The sequence below is a fragment of the Podarcis muralis genome, chromosome 4 (genome assembly GCF_964188315.1).
Source record: "Podarcis muralis chromosome 4, rPodMur119.hap1.1, whole genome shotgun sequence".
In the NCBI taxonomy this organism is placed as follows: Eukaryota; Metazoa; Chordata; class Lepidosauria; order Squamata; family Lacertidae; genus Podarcis; species Podarcis muralis.
Genome location: NC_135658.1, coordinates 48,125,954 through 48,143,003, shown reverse-complemented (window position 1 = coordinate 48,143,003; position 17,050 = coordinate 48,125,954). Strand labels below are relative to the sequence as shown.

The window sequence follows — 17,050 nt, the reverse complement described above, 5'->3', positions numbered from 1 at the left end:
ATTATGCCTATAAAGCAGACTGCCACCTCTCACATCAACTCCTCTAGAGTAAGTAGTATGCGGGACTTGGGACCCCTCCTAGTCTTCGGAGCTTTTGATCTCAAACCTCATGTCTCATCGATTGTGCCAATGTCTTTTATTTTTCACTAATGAACTATTTTCTGGAATATATGTTAATAAATACATTTTTCTTAAATAGCATTTAAGAAAAGATATAAGGCAAATAACAAAATCATTGTAAAACCACCTCATTTGTACACAATTAAGTTGCTTAAAGTGAGATTATAGGTATATCACATGGCTTTGTGATACAAAGCTGTGCAAACCACAGAGTATTTTCACAAATGGGTGCGTACAAGGTCTAAAGGTACATGCAGTCAGCATCACCTGGAGAAACTAAGCAGGTTTGGGTCTGGTCAGTGCCTGGACAGGTGACTGCATGGGAACTACATGGGTTTCATGACAGAGAGGTAAAATTTAAATGCAAAAGCATAAATAAATAATTTCAAGTATTTTTAAAAAATAGTTATTTGGTCAATTGATTAATTAACTGCAACTAAGCAAATCATAATCAGAAAGACTGAACACGTGTGATGCATTTTTTACCTTGGTATTGCCTGTGTCGACAAAGTACCACTAGGGAGAGCACTAGTATTAAGATCCTCAATAGGAGACGTACAAACTGGCTTACTTGATGCAAACTCCAGAGCATACTGTAGGACATCTACCAGGGGAAATCTCTTAGGACCGGAACCGTAGCTTAAATATCTGCCAAAACATATTAATACCCTCATTACATGCTCAAATGTCTCCAAAACACATGCTTCATATTCTACATTGACAGTGTAACTGTAGGAAAGAGTTTAAGTTATTTCATCTGCTGTGGATGACTTGCAGCTTGCACAGGGTTAGGTTCTGCGCACTGTGCGTAAAGCTGAAATTGCATAAAGCTAGAATGACCCCAGAATCGCCCCTTTGTGACTATTACTACCTTTCTGGAGCTGGTGGGCCAAGTGAGCCTTGCGCTGCACACAGGATGGAGAGGTTCAAAGCTCTTTCTGTGAGGGAAAACCCCGGTGCGAAAAGAACTTTTAGGCTCTCTGCCTTGCATGAGTCTAATTTGGGTGACTGTGTGCTGGCCGGCCACCAAGTGTATATAGTGTTTTGAGAGTAATTCTGGCTGATTTTTATGCCAGCAAACTCTTCTGTCTACCATGGTTGCAATAGGCCTGGACCACTTGGAAGTCAGTGCACACAAATACCTATGCATCCTATAGAATGTTGAGACAGATTGGACAGTGATCTGACTTGGTATAACACAGTTTCCTGTGGTTTCATTACGATGGGGAAAAACCACTTTCAATAAAAGACCACTTTACCTATTTCTTATGACTCTAGAAAAAAGTAGAATAAAATAAAGGCAAAATGAAAGAAATTCTGGGGAAATAATAATATAAGGGCAAAACAGGTTCCAAATTGTACATCTGAAATATATCATGACTATTAGTATCAGAATTTTAAAAAACATATTACCGTTCTAGTCTCTGCTGCAATATTGTGAGGTATTCTTTGAGTCTTTTTATTTCTTCCCGCTTTATTCGTGTAATTTCTCTGTTTTTGTGCATATATCTGTCAACAGAGAACAAATTTCTCAGTGTTACATTTCAGTAACAGGAGCACATAGCATCTGAACACTTTCTTGTAATAATTTAACAATATTAACAATATTTTGATATTACAAACTTTCATAGAAAGATATTCAAGACTGTTTCCTTGTTGCCTGAATAACTAGCTACTGATCATGAAAAAAAGTTATGTACACATACATATAAACTTTTATAAACTTTAGGAAGCTCCCTCCTTCCCCTGGCATTAGGAATGCTACCACAAGCCGCAATCCTATTCACACTGACCTGGGAGTAAACCTTATTGTACTCATTGTGGCTTATTTCCAAACACCTATTGCAGAGAATTGTGCTATGACCTACCGTTCTATTTTATCCTGAAGGTTCAAGGTAGCTAACGATACTGCTTAATTCTACCAAGTGTAGAGAGATGCAGAGTAGACAATAGAGTCAGAACCATCATCCGCCTGCCATCAACTACTATACCTTATCTGAAGAAGATATCACAACTATTTCTGACATGCACATTCTGGGTGAGCCTCGAGGCCAGTGGACAGAATGGGTCTTTCCCTGTTTCTCCCCATTCTCTGATGCCTTTCACAAATATTTTCTGGAATGTGTCGCAACCCTCTGGGGAAGATTTGGGGAAGGCAAGGTCTAAAGGGGGTAGAAAGGAAGGGGAAGTCCCACTGTGTCTGCTTGTGTGATGCTGAGTCTTGCCTTGAGGCTCACCCTGAGTGTAGCTAAGTCTGTTAGACAAGCCAGATGCCACAATTTGGTATCACCAACCTCTATCTTGAGCATCAGCTTCCTGTACCTTGAATCTATTTGTTCCCCTGAGACACACAGCATGAGCTGAAGTGGATCAGAAAGTTTTATGAATTCAAGTCTAACAACGATATTAACAGTGCAAGCAATGTAATTAGAAGCTGCAGCAGATGGAGGATGGACATCTTTTTATTAATGGCAACATATTTACAATATTCATCTATTTGCAGATGAATATATTATTGCCATTAAAAAACCTGTTATAAAAATATTAAATGCCATATTTGAGAACAAAATATAAGTTAAAGCTCACACTCGGGAAAAGAAAACAGTATAAATGTTTTCACCTCACTGATTCTGGAAGTGCATTTTATTATATAGCTGATATTCAGCCTTATTTATTCAATATATTCAACTCCTGCACTTACAAAAGTCTCAAAGCAGTGGCTTTGGTTCACATATACAGTGTAACCCTATGGACAATTATCTGCGGGAAGCTCCACTGGTCACAACAGGATTTAGTTCTGACAAAACATGCCTAGGATTGACTTCTATCATTTCCACATGGGGAGCTGTAAAAACTTTTCATTGTGTAGAAACTAAAAAGTTAACATGTCAGATAATTGGCTGCTACTATATACACATTATAATTATTGTCCGTTATCTTTTGCAATATACTATTACACAAGCTTCTGTACCTGTCTAGGTATAGAACTTGAGGGAATTCTAATTTGTTGTGTATCTTCTCTGGTCTTCCCAAAGCCTGGTTGAATTCAAATCTTGAAAGCTCAAAGGTTAAGACAGGAGGAAGTTCAGTAAACCAGTGCTGAGAAAAAAACAAAACACAAAAAAGAGTGAATTGTTAAGGAATATGCCTCTAATTATTCAAGTGGGGGGGAAAGGTATTTTAGGGAATAAATCAAAGTAAACTTTCCATGGTGCATCTTTTACAGTTGTATATCTAAAAAATAAATAAAATATTTACTTTAGGTCAAAAAAGGAGTATATATTATCAGGTTCCAGTATAATGCCAAGAGGTCTGTTCAGCATATGCTGAAAACAATGCAGCTCTGGGGGATCATAAAGTTCTATAGAAATTGAAACCACACAAGTTGAGTTACATTAAGGCTTGTATACCCACTACATCAACCACTGAGACAAACACGCTGCTATTAGGCTTTCTTCTAAAATAGTCTCTTTCTTTCTCGCCTTCTTCAAGCTAAGAATTTTTTTAGGGCTCACTTTATAAGCACTGTAATAGTGCAATCACTACATTCACATTTAATTAAATGTTTTCCTTTGATTTAAAATCTGATGGCATCTTGTATTTGCTGGTAATTGGTAACTGTACAGCAATGTATTCCAACATCATAATTACTTTCTTTTTAAAGTTTATTTACTACCACTGATAATTCTGTGAACTGAGATGTAGTGCAAAAAATTAAGTTGATCAAAATCCAAAAATAGCTTATTTTCCTATATGAAAATTTGGAAAAGCATTGCACACTATCTTTGCTTTATTCATGTATTTAATCCAAACTACTGACCTTGGCATATAATAATCAAAATGTGTCAGATGCATATAATTTTGTAGTGTCTGCTTTTCTAGAAAATGAACAGATCTGTTCTCTTTATTCCAACTCACTAGGCTGAACTTTGCATTGAGAAACTCTTTGGGAAAGATGTTATCCTAGAACCTTAGAGAAGATCAGGACAAAAAATAAAAAAAAATATGAAAAACACAAAATGATGTTATCTACAAAGAAAGCCCAATAGTTCTGGAAAAATTTCTAGACATACCTGAGAAATAACCTCCTATTCACAAGGAAAACTCATTTTATAAAACTGATTCTCACATCTTCTCCAAGTAGGAAAGCTTTATAAGTACAAGGTTGAGTGAGAAGATACAATTATTATGTTTTTAGCTTCCTTCATTAAAAGTGGAAATGTTCTCCATTCCATTTTAAAATGCCAGAATTTGGTTTTGTAGCAAAGAATTGTATCTTCTAAAACTTAAAAGTCAAGTGCAAGAGAAGTTTCTTCATCTGAATACATGCAAAGTAGTGAAATCTTTACCCAAACTCTGCTTTGCTGTCAATTTGACACAAATTCTAAAATTTTAGAATGCTTAGGCCCATATATTAACAGGACATAAATCCACCATCTGCAAGGCATAAATGTATGAACACCCCTAGATAGCCAACGATCCAGTCCTATTTTCTCATACTGTTGACAAGTGGAAGATCCTGTTATGCACCAGAAATATTTACTCTCATAACGTATTTCTACCAGGGCAATATGGAATTTTTGTGGTGTAAGAACCACTACCTGAAGATGACACTCTAAGTCCATAGTAAAGAATAAGTTGTATTTCCTACCTCCTGGATAGGAGATGCATTGCATAATTTGACATAGTTTGATGCAATGAATCACTCAAGCATAAAGTTTACTGGGTTGCCAAGAGCAAGCATGATCTAAATCCAGATCACCTTTCCAGTTCTGCGGCAAAAGATAGACCGTAGAACCAGTTGGAATGTACTAATTTAGATCAACTCATTTATTGAAATAATTCAAATGTTTCCAGCTAAACTTTTTCTCTCTTGAGCTACCATGTCTAAATATTTTCCGAACTGGTGGTTATCCAAAAAATATCTGAGATGAAAGTGGGCAAGTCTTATCAGCGTAAATAAATGATCTGCCAAAATGACTTGCATTTGTGCCATCTATATTTTCAACTAGGTCAGCTTCATGGAAACGGTTACCAATGTCTCTGGAAGTCTAAGCATATCACTCACCTCCTGGCCGGACTTCCCAGAATTTTCTGAGTGCAAGGATTCAATTTCTCCTTCTATCATGGCAGCTTCTAGGCACTCATGTAGATCTTTGAAGCCATTAACCTGAAGTGGGTACTGGCCAAACATCTCTGTATTTTCAAATTTCTTCCCTTATCAGAAGAGGGAGGAGTTAAGATTTCAACAATGAACATTTATCATCATATACACCATGAAGATGCATTTAATTTCATAGCAGCTCTTAGATAAAGCTGATTATAAAACTAGCTCACTTATCTGCATGCTATGTGAAATGTCTGCTGTGAGCTATGCAGCAGGAGGTTGTGCTCTGGAGAGTGGAAAAGCAAGTAGGTGTCCTTTCTCCTTTTCATCCCCCTAAAACACTCTGATACTGTGCAGAGAGGAGCAGCACATTTAAGCCTTACAGCACACCACCCCTCAACCCTAATCACTCCCCACCTTTTCCAGGTTACTTACTCCAAGTGGTTAGGGGATGAGCAGGCCAATTTCCTCTTCCTCTTCTCCCCGACTCCAGTCCCCCACCTGCAGCAGCCCACTATTGTTACATCATGAAGCCCCATATATGGGAGGACTTCCCCACTGATCTCAAGTGGCAAGGGTAGCTCTGGAGGTATGGGAGTATGGTGGCAAAACTACCCAGCACTGATACTAAGCTTGATGCCTTGTAAACAGATGCACCACCTTTTAGCTTTCAGTTTCAACTAGATACTGCCAAACAAAATTCTGCTGCACTTAGACACCATTATCTGGAGTATTTAGAATGTTTTCCCTAGATTTTCACTTCACTGATTCTACACACAGAGAGACTTGTATGCACTATTTTCGTTCACCATTAACATTTTGAGTAGAGAGAATATAACTTAAGACTGTTCCCACTCAAGAGCAGTACCTTCAAGAACTCCAACTGCTAGAAACCGCCCATAAAACAGCTCTACCATCGGGTTCTTTGGCTTTTCTCCATCCCTAAAAATACAATGATTAAAAAAAAAACACACACACACTGGAATTACAAGAGTAATCTGCTTCAAGAAAATGTAAAAAGTCTGCATTCAACAGAGCCAACACTTATTTTATTGACCCTATTTTATTGACCCAAATGCTTTTAAAAGAACCAGGAGAATCTGAGGTGTGTGTTTTTTACAAAATTTATTGTTATTAATTTATTTGATGTGTATCCTGATTTTTCAAGCAGAGTCCAAAAAGTGGCTGATATTAATAAATTACAACAGCTTCACTATAGATATTGCACTTAAAGCAAGCAAAAAGCCAAAATGTATACATGGAGATTGTACAGTTCCTCTAAACAAAGGGAGGCAGAAGAAGGGACAATGCCAAGCTGACCCAGGGGCTGGTGGGTGATGGTTCTTTCCCCATCTCCTTCCTCTACCCCCAGCTCTGTCACAGGGCAGTTCTTCACATGGCTGACTTGTGGGGAGGGGGCAAAAAGAAAATAGGTGAGGTCATCTTTGCTTGCCCTCCTCTCTCTCTCATTTGATATTACATGGCTGCTGTAATCACATTTAATCAGTACTGCCACTATTGGAAATGATTTTTATTTATTTTTCTAAGAATAAATGAGAAGCACATTTAGATTCCCGAGGGTGAAATTCCTTCTACTCCAAGTAACAAAACTTGTCCTACAGGAAATCAGAAGACACTGCTGGTTTCTTAAAATGACTACTTACTGTTCCTCTTCAGCTTTTATTTGGAAGGCATCCTCTAACCAGTCTAATAACTTGTGTGTGAATTCACTGACATCTTGCTGTTGAGAGAGTAAACGAATGCACATTCAAACCTAGTAGTCAAGAAAATATTCTATCCATCAGCTATGATACTTGTAGATATATATTCTCCTATGGCTAATATAATGGGAAGCTCACTGTATTGTGTGAACTGCTGTGCAAACACAGGACAGGGGTGGGTCCAAATACCTTACAAAGGGCTTTTGGCTACTAAGCAGTATTAAAGTAGTGGGCATTTTCCCATACTAACTTACTTTTCAACAGCTTATTGATATTATTTATTATTATTATTAATTATTATTATTAGGTAAGCTGCTGCGATTTACAATCAAGTGGTATGTAATATTTTATTAAATAAATAAATGAACTGTAAAGGGTAGCAATCAGCATTGAGATTATTTTTACAAATCAAGCTATACATACATTTTCTGAAATAAATGAATATATAACTAAAACAGTCCTACTCAGAGTATGCCCATTTAAGTTAATGGAAATGGCAAACTTTGGTTCATTCATTTCAATGGGTCTACTCTGAGTAGGTTTGGTTGAATATAGCCTGAAGAATCAGATTCAATTCCACTACTATATTGCAAACTGATATTTTGCTTTACAAATTTAGCTCTGTAGGCAGAAATAATAGCCTGCTGCAACCATTATTGACTTCTCAATCTTCTGTAGGGCTGTGTCTATTAAGAGCGAAACCATAGCAGCTTCAGAGAATAGCAAACACAGTGCCAGTCCTTCAGATGCACTTATAGCATGGCAAGATGGTTTCTGTTACCTATTTCCTAGAGATTCCATTATTCTAACATAAGCCAAGATAAATACCAATTTATATAAATGAGGGACTTCAGCAGTTGAATAACTGAACTTCTATCCTTGGTACAGATGTGCATCAAGTAAGAAAATGCTACTTGGTTTTAAAATGTTATGCTTACTATTTGAAAACCCAGAACATAAAATTGAAATAAAATTAAAAAGTGTATATGGAGTCCAGGATGTATTAATAGGTGCAAAGACCGTGCAATTATCAGAATACTGCATAATATTTGATCACAGCAGGTAAGTGTGGTTTGTCTCATGGTGAAGTAGCAGAAATTGCAACGCCATGTTTGTATGCTTGGTTCAACTATAATTTATATGGTTATTTCTATTCAAAATAAGATAGAGTATTAACATTACCTGCTGAGAGTCATTAGATTTGAATGCATCTTTCAGGATTTCCACAGCTCTTGATGGATCAACATATTTTCTTTTTGAGCCAAAAAGAAGTGCAAATAAGTATCTTAGCTCACGCATAAAAGGCAAATTTCTATTTTCCTGTGTACAAAATAAACAAACAGTTGTGAGGTTGGTTTTTTATACTTCATATTTCCACATTATAATTTCTAAATTACTGCTGCATAAATAAACTACCAAGAATGCTTTTCTGCAATAGCAATCATAACCTTGTCTCTCAAAAAATGACTAAACATACTGTCTGGGGGAGAAACAGTTCAATGAATGACTACTACTACCAAAAATCCAATGACAGTTGTACCGTTTTAAGAAAGGATAAATACTGTATTTTTCACTCTATAGGATGCACTTTTCCCCCTCCAAAAATGAAGGGGAAATGTGTGTGTGTCCTATGGGGCGAATGCAGGCTTTCGCTGAAGCCTGGAGAGCGAAAGGGGTTGGTGCGCACCGACCCCTCTCGCTCTCCAGGCTTCAGGAAGCTATCTGCAAGCCTTGGGAGCCCGCGGGAGTTCCCGCCGGGCTCCCAAGGCTTGCGGACAGCAGCCTGCAGCCCGAAACCCGGGGAGCGCAGTGGAGCGTGCCCCGGGCTTCGGGTAGATATCCGCAAGCCTGGGGAGACCGCCAGCCTGTATAGCAGCCTGTTCTGGGGGCTGGGGAAGCTTGGGCCTGGGGAGGAAATAATTTATTTTTCTTTATTCCCCCCCCCCCAAAAAAAAACCTAGGTGCACCCAATGGGTACTTCTTATTTCCCTGCCTCAATTCCATTCCACAGAAAGGGGACTGATGGCCTAGATCAGTGTTTCCCAACCTTGTGCCTCCAGCTGTTTTTGGCCTACAATTCCCATCATCCCTTGCCACTGGTCTTGCTAGTCAGGGATGATGGGAGTTGTAGGCCAAAAACATCTGGAGGCACAAGGTTGGGAAACACTGGCCTAGATAAACCAAGGCATCAGTTATACTAGTGTCAAATGATAAATTCTAGTCCTCTGCCATGAGGCAAATCCCTATCTTCCCTTTAACTATCCCACGATTCCCATGCATTAAATAGGTAATAGTTACACAGATATGGATATCTTAAAGCCCTGGAAATGTCACCAGTGATCTGCACAGCAAGGCAGCACAAGACACCAAAAGAGATGGAAATGAAAATGAAGACTTCTCTCAACCCCTGAAGCTCAATTCTATTATCTGCAGCTGGCGTCCAAAGATAGTTTTACTTGCTTGCCTTTAAATGCAAAGTAAAATACGCTTTGCTCAAAGTCTGCAGCATTATCAAGAACTTAGATGCCTCTCTGCAGGCCTTAGAATGTACCAAAAAAACCACCCCTGCCTCCCTCCCTATAGACCTCTTGGACATTAAGATTGGCAGAGGGTAGTTCTCAGAAGTTCAGGAGCTGACAGCCTGGGAGAGGGCATTCTCCCTAAGGGGTTGAATTTCCTCCCCACAGATGTGCATCAGGCATCTTCATTATGCTGTTTTTGTTGTATGCTGAAGATGTACTCCTTTATGCTGGCCTTTGACAACCAAGATAATTATAGATTAGGTCCCACCATATTCTCATGGCTGTAATTTGTTTTAACTGATTTCAGTAATGCATTTTTGAATTGTTGTAAACCACACTGAGATCTCACAGCTAAGGGCAGGTAAGAAAACTAATAAATAATAGCTTCCATTGCCTGCAGCAGAACCTTAGTGCTCATGTGCTGAATATACGACCCTTTCCACACAATTCTTTCAATACCACATCTGAATTTTCCCAAACTGGGGCAAAACACAGTGGGGTATTCTGCATTAGGAAAAGCATTATGTTAGTCTATTGGTAATGCATATTTCTACTTATACCTTTTGGTTTCGGGGCAGATCTTGAGCGCCGGCAGGAGGACTATAATTCAAGACTAGCCTTCGGAATTCCAGCAGATTAAATAACGACTGAAAAAGAAAAGGCATTTTATATAACCTTTTAAAATTGCCGATCATTTAATGTGTTTGGTATTTACACTTTAACATACTTAAAAATACAGCAGAAGTATGGAACTGGTTTGTGGGTTGTAGCCCATATGGAGTGCCTTGTATGCTTTTTGCTTTATTCTGAAAAGCCTTGTGGAAAAATCACTTTTCTCCAACTGTATTTTCTGAGGATTTTTTTTCCTCTTAAAAGGAATAGATGAAGGTATTCAAAATGTGGAATGTAAATGGTTCACTGTACTGTATAAACATGCTTTCTCTGGGAACTAAGATAGCCAGTATCAGAATGTGCAGGTTGCTGACAAGAGTTAACCAACAGTAGATTTTGACTTGTCCAGTTAAGAGATCCTGTCTCGTCCTGTTGGAGTACAGCTATGGACATGGGGAGGGGGAATCCTACCCATATTTTAAAAGACAGTTGGAGGGCACTCCAAATGCAGCTTCAACATACCCTCTGGTCATATACTATGCTTAACAATCCCCATATGACGAGCTCTTCAGAATATTTAACATATCAAACCTTAAGTATTGTTACTTTTTTTTCTGAACACATTTATACAAGCTCCCAGCTTTTCAAAACTAATTTCAAATTGTCTCACTGTTCTGGTTTGAGATTGCTGCTTTCTGCCAAGTCTACACTGACATCAAGTGCCATGGTAACAAGCTATACATAAAAACCTTAACGAACAGCAGCTTCCTAGCAACACACCAGTTCTAGCACAGAGCTGGGGGGGGGGGGGGAGGAAAGTCATTTAAAGAAGTTAGACATACAACTCAAACACCTGCAAGTTTACCAAGAACCAAATCATGCTATGCCCAAGTGCACTCACTCTTGGGTAATTGTGCAAAGGACAGCAGCCTTAAAGGCATCTGAATTAAGTGGCAGAAGTACTCAGAGCCACTTCAAACAGTACAAACTCTTGCAGTTCTCCCTCTTGCACCTTCTACCATTGCACAGAGTGCTGGACTGACTGGCTGAGACCCAAATGGTTTCTGAATCTTGATTTGGGTCAACCCTACAAATAGCATTTCAGGTACTACTGAAGAAGCAAGGTGAAAAAAGGCTTAAGTTGCTCATGCTTCTTCCTTGTTTGGGGGTTTATAATGGATTCAGGGATGCAACACACAAAAGAGTCAATGGTAATGTAACATTTGGCATCAATACTACTGCTGCTGGCTGAATCATACTTAGCTTTCACAAAAAGTATGGCATTAAAGGGAAGAGCACACACCACACAAAAAGCACACTCTACAATATGTTACAGCTGAGACGGTGGGAGAGCTTCATTGGAGCCTATGCACTGCTTAAAAGGGTGGCAAATGATTAGAAAAGAACCAAGGAGATTCATGCCAGATATTTTTATCTTCTGATTAATGAAGACGTTTATGCTGTTAACTGAAGATATGTTACTGTTATTGATTTTAGAACTATGCAGGACAAAAAAAGGATGAAAGGTAAGTACTAGAAAAAGTAAAGGGCTAAATAAATCTCGGGATATAGATGTTATATTCTACAAACTTTAAGAAGCAGGTTTTATTATGGTTTTGAGTGGGGGTCTTGGGGTCTTCATATTTAGTATTGCTCACTTATAGATGCACTGCTGAAATATATTTTAAAAATCTCCTTCTGTGCTGAAGCTAGAATGCATGGAAGTTGTATGTAAGTTTCCAGAAAATATTGTATCCACACAGAGATTTGTGTTACCACACGCTCTAACAGAATGTTCAGAACAACTTTGCTTTTCTGGCAGATGATACTGACTGAACAAAAACAAACTTTTGGCTTAAGATGCAAGTGGTAGAAACCAAAGAAAAGATCCATAAAAAGACAACATCAATATAGCTAAACTTTCATTAGGACTAGTTTTGAAAGGGAAATTTGCAGCAGCAGCAGCGTAAGATTTGTTTTCGTTTCACCGTAGTACTATACCACACAGCACGTCATTGATTAATGAAAGCAACATTGCACATTGTTGACCTCTTATGAAAATGTGTCAGATTTCAAAAGACCCCTAGGGAAAGCATGAAATATTGTCCCACAGTGGATGCAATCTAAGGAGCCTATCAATCCTGTGGTTAAATAAATACTGTAGTAGGTAATGTCCAAATTTATCCCACATGAAGTCAACGAGGATGGTAACTTGAAACATAATCTGTACTGGTTGTCAAACAAAACAGTTAAACTTAAGAATCTGTATTTCTGTCACTACAAAGTTGTAACGTATCAAAGCTAGCATTTTGATAGCCATTTTAAGGCAATCTTATTTCAAATTTGTACCATGTATGTGGTAGATAGCAGCCAATATAATATGAATAAGAGGTATATAGTTGCATATGGGTGGCATTAATATGAGATCACAAGACTAAGGTCAGTTTTCAAGCCTCTTGACGGGATTAAATTTCCACTACTTGGACATACACAACTACTGGAAATGTGGTCTATTGTAAGCATGAGGGAAAATTGGGATTTGAAAAGTTTATTCGTCCTTCTCTATTTGATTGGCGTAACACCATCACAGAGGAGAAGAAAAGAAGGACTACATAAAGGCAAAAAGGATCACCCAGATGTCTACAAGGACATACTCCAGCACACACTGTGGTTTTATCACAGTGTTTCATGGAATTGTAGCATTGGAAAGGACCCTGAGGATCATTTAGTTCAACCCCCTGCAATGCAGGAAAATGCAGCTGTCCTTTACAGGGATCGAACCTGCAGCTTTGGCTCCATGCTGTGTGTCATAAAACTTGTATTGTTCCAGGGGCCTTCCAGGGGCATGTGGCACATGCGTTTCACAAAGCAATGAAGCCAAGCCACAGTTTGGATGAAGCCAAACTAATTCATTGACTTACTCATTTTAATGCTTGATGTTTTATTATGGTTTTATATATGCTGTAAGCCGTCCAGAGAGGCTAAGGAAACCCAGCCAGATAGACGGGGTATTATTATTATTATTAATCATCATCATCATTATTATTGCATGCTTATCTTCTTAATAGCCAACATTTCTTTAGCATAAATCCCATATTCTAGTGGCAATTCTAATGACAAATTGATTTTGTTAACTGTAGATAATACTGAACATTTTCTGCTGCTTCGTCTTATGTTTCTGCACAGCATGTTCTTTGTGTGTTAAATCAGTTACTTGTATCTCCAGTATACATAGGTGCTTAATACATATCATGGTTCTATTTTTTACTTAAGTGTATAAATCCTCTACCTGTATAACTGCACTGAACCAGCATGTATTGCCAACGTTTTTCAATCCCACCGGGCAATTATCTTGACGTTTTCTATCATACGGATTCGGAGAGTCACTCCACACTTCCGGATGTGTCCTTTTCAAACTTGCTTTGTTTTCTGCTATGCTGGCTTCTAAAACTCTTAGAAATCAATGGAAATAATGAGAAAATGGAAAGTAAGCAACAATAGATCAAGATCATGTCATAATGGGAAACACAACAGCTCAGAAACTTAGGATACATCAGTACAGATTTTTCCAAGAGATAATGATTATGCAACTGCGCTTATATTGAGCAATTTTATTTATTTATTATTAAGTAAATTTCTATACATCATCTGATCTGCATGCATGTGTTCTGTTTGTAAGAATGTGGGTTGGCCAAACCCGCTGCTATCAAGTGGCCCCTGGAAGGTTAGCCAAGGGTGAATGAGGCCCTTATGAAATAATAAATTTGTTGGCCTTTAAGCTGCAATAAGACTTTATTGTTAAAGTTGCTATCTAGTGGCATATAGGCTTAATATAACTACCACCTCTCTTTTTTGAAAAATGAAAGCATTCAAGTATATTTAAAAAACCATTTTTGATTTGAACCAAAACATTGTATTTCTACAATATTTAGACCAATCTCCATGTTATAAAGCTTGAATTAAACCTTCTCTAATAAAGAATCATGAAGGAAAATTGTGTTAACATGTTATAAGGAGATACCATCACTGCTTTGTAAACTGCTGTGAGGATTTGTTTTGTTTTTACATACAAGTGGCATATATATTTTATAAAATAAATAAAACTATAAAATGTGATGGTGACAACCTGGTTTACTTTGACTTTAAAACTAGCACATAGCTCCCTACCATAGGATTACCATAACATATAGTTGCAAGATGAATTTTCCAAATCCTACATTCCGTTTCATAGAACTTACTTCTTCTCTAGAATACCATCTAGTATCCATTAAGAAAATAGACAGTGGAATTCCCAAGAGGTACATGAGCACTCAAGAAGCATACTTTAAAATCCCAAGACAAGGCCAGTCCTAGTTGAATACTACTTACTTGGAACGAAGATATAAAGGACATCCAGAAATAACAAACATAAGCAGACAACATGCACATCATGGCAAAAGTAACAGTAAGTTATTGTGCATATAATATTCAAAGACATGAAAATTTCACACACGTTGCTTTGTTGTTCAATATAGCAACAATGATACTCTGCAAGTTTGTAGGACCAATACCTGACTGGCATTTGGCTACTAGAAATGTTTTATTATAAGTTTTAATGTTATTAATGTCACCATTTCAATGTTTATATATTTGTTTTAGCTATTTATTCTTTGGAGGCACCAAAGGCTAATTGATGTTGACATCCAGACCAGATGTTCATCTAATCCAGCATCCTGTTTCCCATGATAGTAAAACAGATACTTCAAGAAGGTCTGCCAGCAGGGAATTAAGGCAGCAGCCCCTGCATGCTTTTGTCTCAAGCAACTAGCCCACAGTGGCATACTGCCTCTGAACACGGGAGATGTTATTTAGGTATTGGTCATTGATAGTGCTGGAATTTGTCCAATTCCAATTTTAATCACAATATGAAACCATGCAAAATATGGAGCATTGGACAGACTCAATGGGTCTGTCTTTTAAGGGCACAGAAGTGTATGGAGGTAGGGGAAGAAAACAGAACCACTCCAGATGTTGCTTAACTGTAACTCTTATCAGCCAGCATGGTGCAATAGCGGGAAGGTTAAAAGTTAGGCATCCCTGATTGAAAGATACATTGCTCGTGCCCCTCAATATATTACAAGCATTATAAATAATTCCACATGTTTCAGTGGGCCTCAGAGCCTATGGTATACTAATTCTGAAGACAGTAATTCTACTTTAAGTGGAAGCTTGCAGCAGCAACCAGTTCCTAGACAGCCAATTGCTGGATGTGGCTGTCACACACAGAGCCATAATAAATTTTAATACTGAAATATCTCAGATAAAGTTTAATGTCAAATTCACCTTCACAAATGCTTCTCTGAAGAATTACAAAAATAGGTAGCTCTAACAAATTCACACGTATGGAGAGTGATTTTTAGTATCTAGAGCACACTGCAACAAAGAAACTATCATTCATAAAGAAAACCAATATTTGATTCTTATTTGCTTACCTGCTAATGGCCTGTTCCTCATCTGTTATGCCAGTCTCCCTGAATGCCCTGTTTGATTCCTCCAAACTGAGAGCAATTGCTCTCTGAAGATCATCTTTATCATCTCCTGTGAGATCAATCACATCTGAAAGGCAAAACTGCATTTCTCAAAATTAAAAATGCAACAGAATGAAAAGCATCAACTTATCTTGTGCTAGTTTCAGAACAATGGTACAGGCTTGGGGAAATTTGGGTTTAATGTCCCTGACAATCCAAGCCAGGATCTCCACAAGGAAAACCAGTACACAATGGAAGAAAGGGAAAGGGGGGGGCAGAGGAGGAGCATGTGGCCACAACTTCATAAACTATGGCTTGTGAAACTTCAGATGATTATCCAATACAACCAATACTACCAGTGAAATAATATTTCTGACATGTACCACATTTTTCGCTCTATAAGACGCACCCGACCATAAGACACACCTAGTTTTAGAGGAGGAGAACAAGAAAAAAAATATTCTCTCCCTCTCTGCGCAGCGCCCCTTCAGCGAAGCGGCAGGAGAAGCGGAGCCCCTTCCATTTCTCCTCCCGCTTCGCTGAAGGGGCACTGCGCAGAGAGGGAAAGCTGCATAGCGCCTCTCCAGCGAAGAGAAGCCAGGAGAGCAAGAGGGATCGGTGCACACGCGAAAGCAACGCGAAGCCTCTAGAGCGCAGCGTGTTGCTTTCGCTGAAGCACTGGAGCCTGCATTCGCTCCATAAGACGAACACACATTTCCCCTTACTTTTTAGGAGGGGAAAAGAGCCAGTGTGGTGTAGTGGTTAAGAGCGGTAGTCACGTAATCTGGGTAACCGGGTTCGTGTCTCCGCTCCTCCACATGCAGCTGCTGGGTGACCTTGGGCCAGTCACATTTCTTTGAAGTCTCTCAGCCCCACTCACCTCACAGAGTGTTTGTTGTGGGGGAGGAAGGGAAAGGAGATTGTTAGCCGCTTTGAGACTCCTGAAGGGGAGTGAAAGGCGGGATATCAAATCCAAACTCTTCTTCTTCTTCTTCTCTTATTGAGCGAAAAATATGGTATATAAAAAAATCTAACCAGGTGATCAATCCAATTTGGGCTGCAGCTCAGCTTACCTGAAACTCATTTCAAACTACCAGGTTTGTTCAGAACCTGGTAACTATAGATTTGTGGTTTGGAAATAATGGGAAACTTTAGCTTATTATCCTATAAACTCTTTAGCTGCAGTACTCAAGGAAGGAAGGGGACAGTACCAGGATGTAACGTGCAGGTGCAAAGCTCATGCATATCTTGGTCTAATAAGTTGGGATATGCATGTATGACTAGATCATATTATACAGTGGTCAGTAAAGGTCAAGGTGGTTAACATAGGAAAGCCAGTCATCTGCACGTTCTGGTGATCTGAACAGTGTCATGCCACGAAACTGCTCAAAAGTATGTGCTATTGGTTAGTTTGCTAAAAAAACTAGATGCTGCAGACCATAAGCTTTCCACACAGAATGC

General features: G+C 38.6%; 1 protein-coding gene across 3 annotated transcripts in view; it reads right to left on the bottom strand.

The window, feature by feature from the left end:
• The window catches only part of USP25 (ubiquitin specific peptidase 25), a 306,082-nt gene that overhangs the window by 266,609 nt on the left and 22,423 nt on the right, over positions 1–17,050 (bottom strand). For all 3 annotated transcript variants that reach the window (XM_028726941.2, XM_028726942.2, XM_028726943.2), the window contains exons 4-13: positions 15,554–15,677; positions 13,372–13,534; positions 10,031–10,117; positions 8,131–8,268; positions 6,892–6,968; positions 6,096–6,169; positions 5,189–5,337; positions 3,092–3,219; positions 1,534–1,629; positions 607–768 (exon numbers count right to left, since the gene is read on the bottom strand). In XM_028726941.2, coding sequence (XP_028582774.2) covers positions 607–768; positions 1,534–1,629; positions 3,092–3,219; positions 5,189–5,337; positions 6,096–6,169; positions 6,892–6,968; positions 8,131–8,268; positions 10,031–10,117; positions 13,372–13,534; positions 15,554–15,677 — 1,198 coding nt within the window. The remainder of the gene's footprint in view (positions 1–606; positions 769–1,533; positions 1,630–3,091; positions 3,220–5,188; positions 5,338–6,095; positions 6,170–6,891; positions 6,969–8,130; positions 8,269–10,030; positions 10,118–13,371; positions 13,535–15,553; positions 15,678–17,050) is intronic.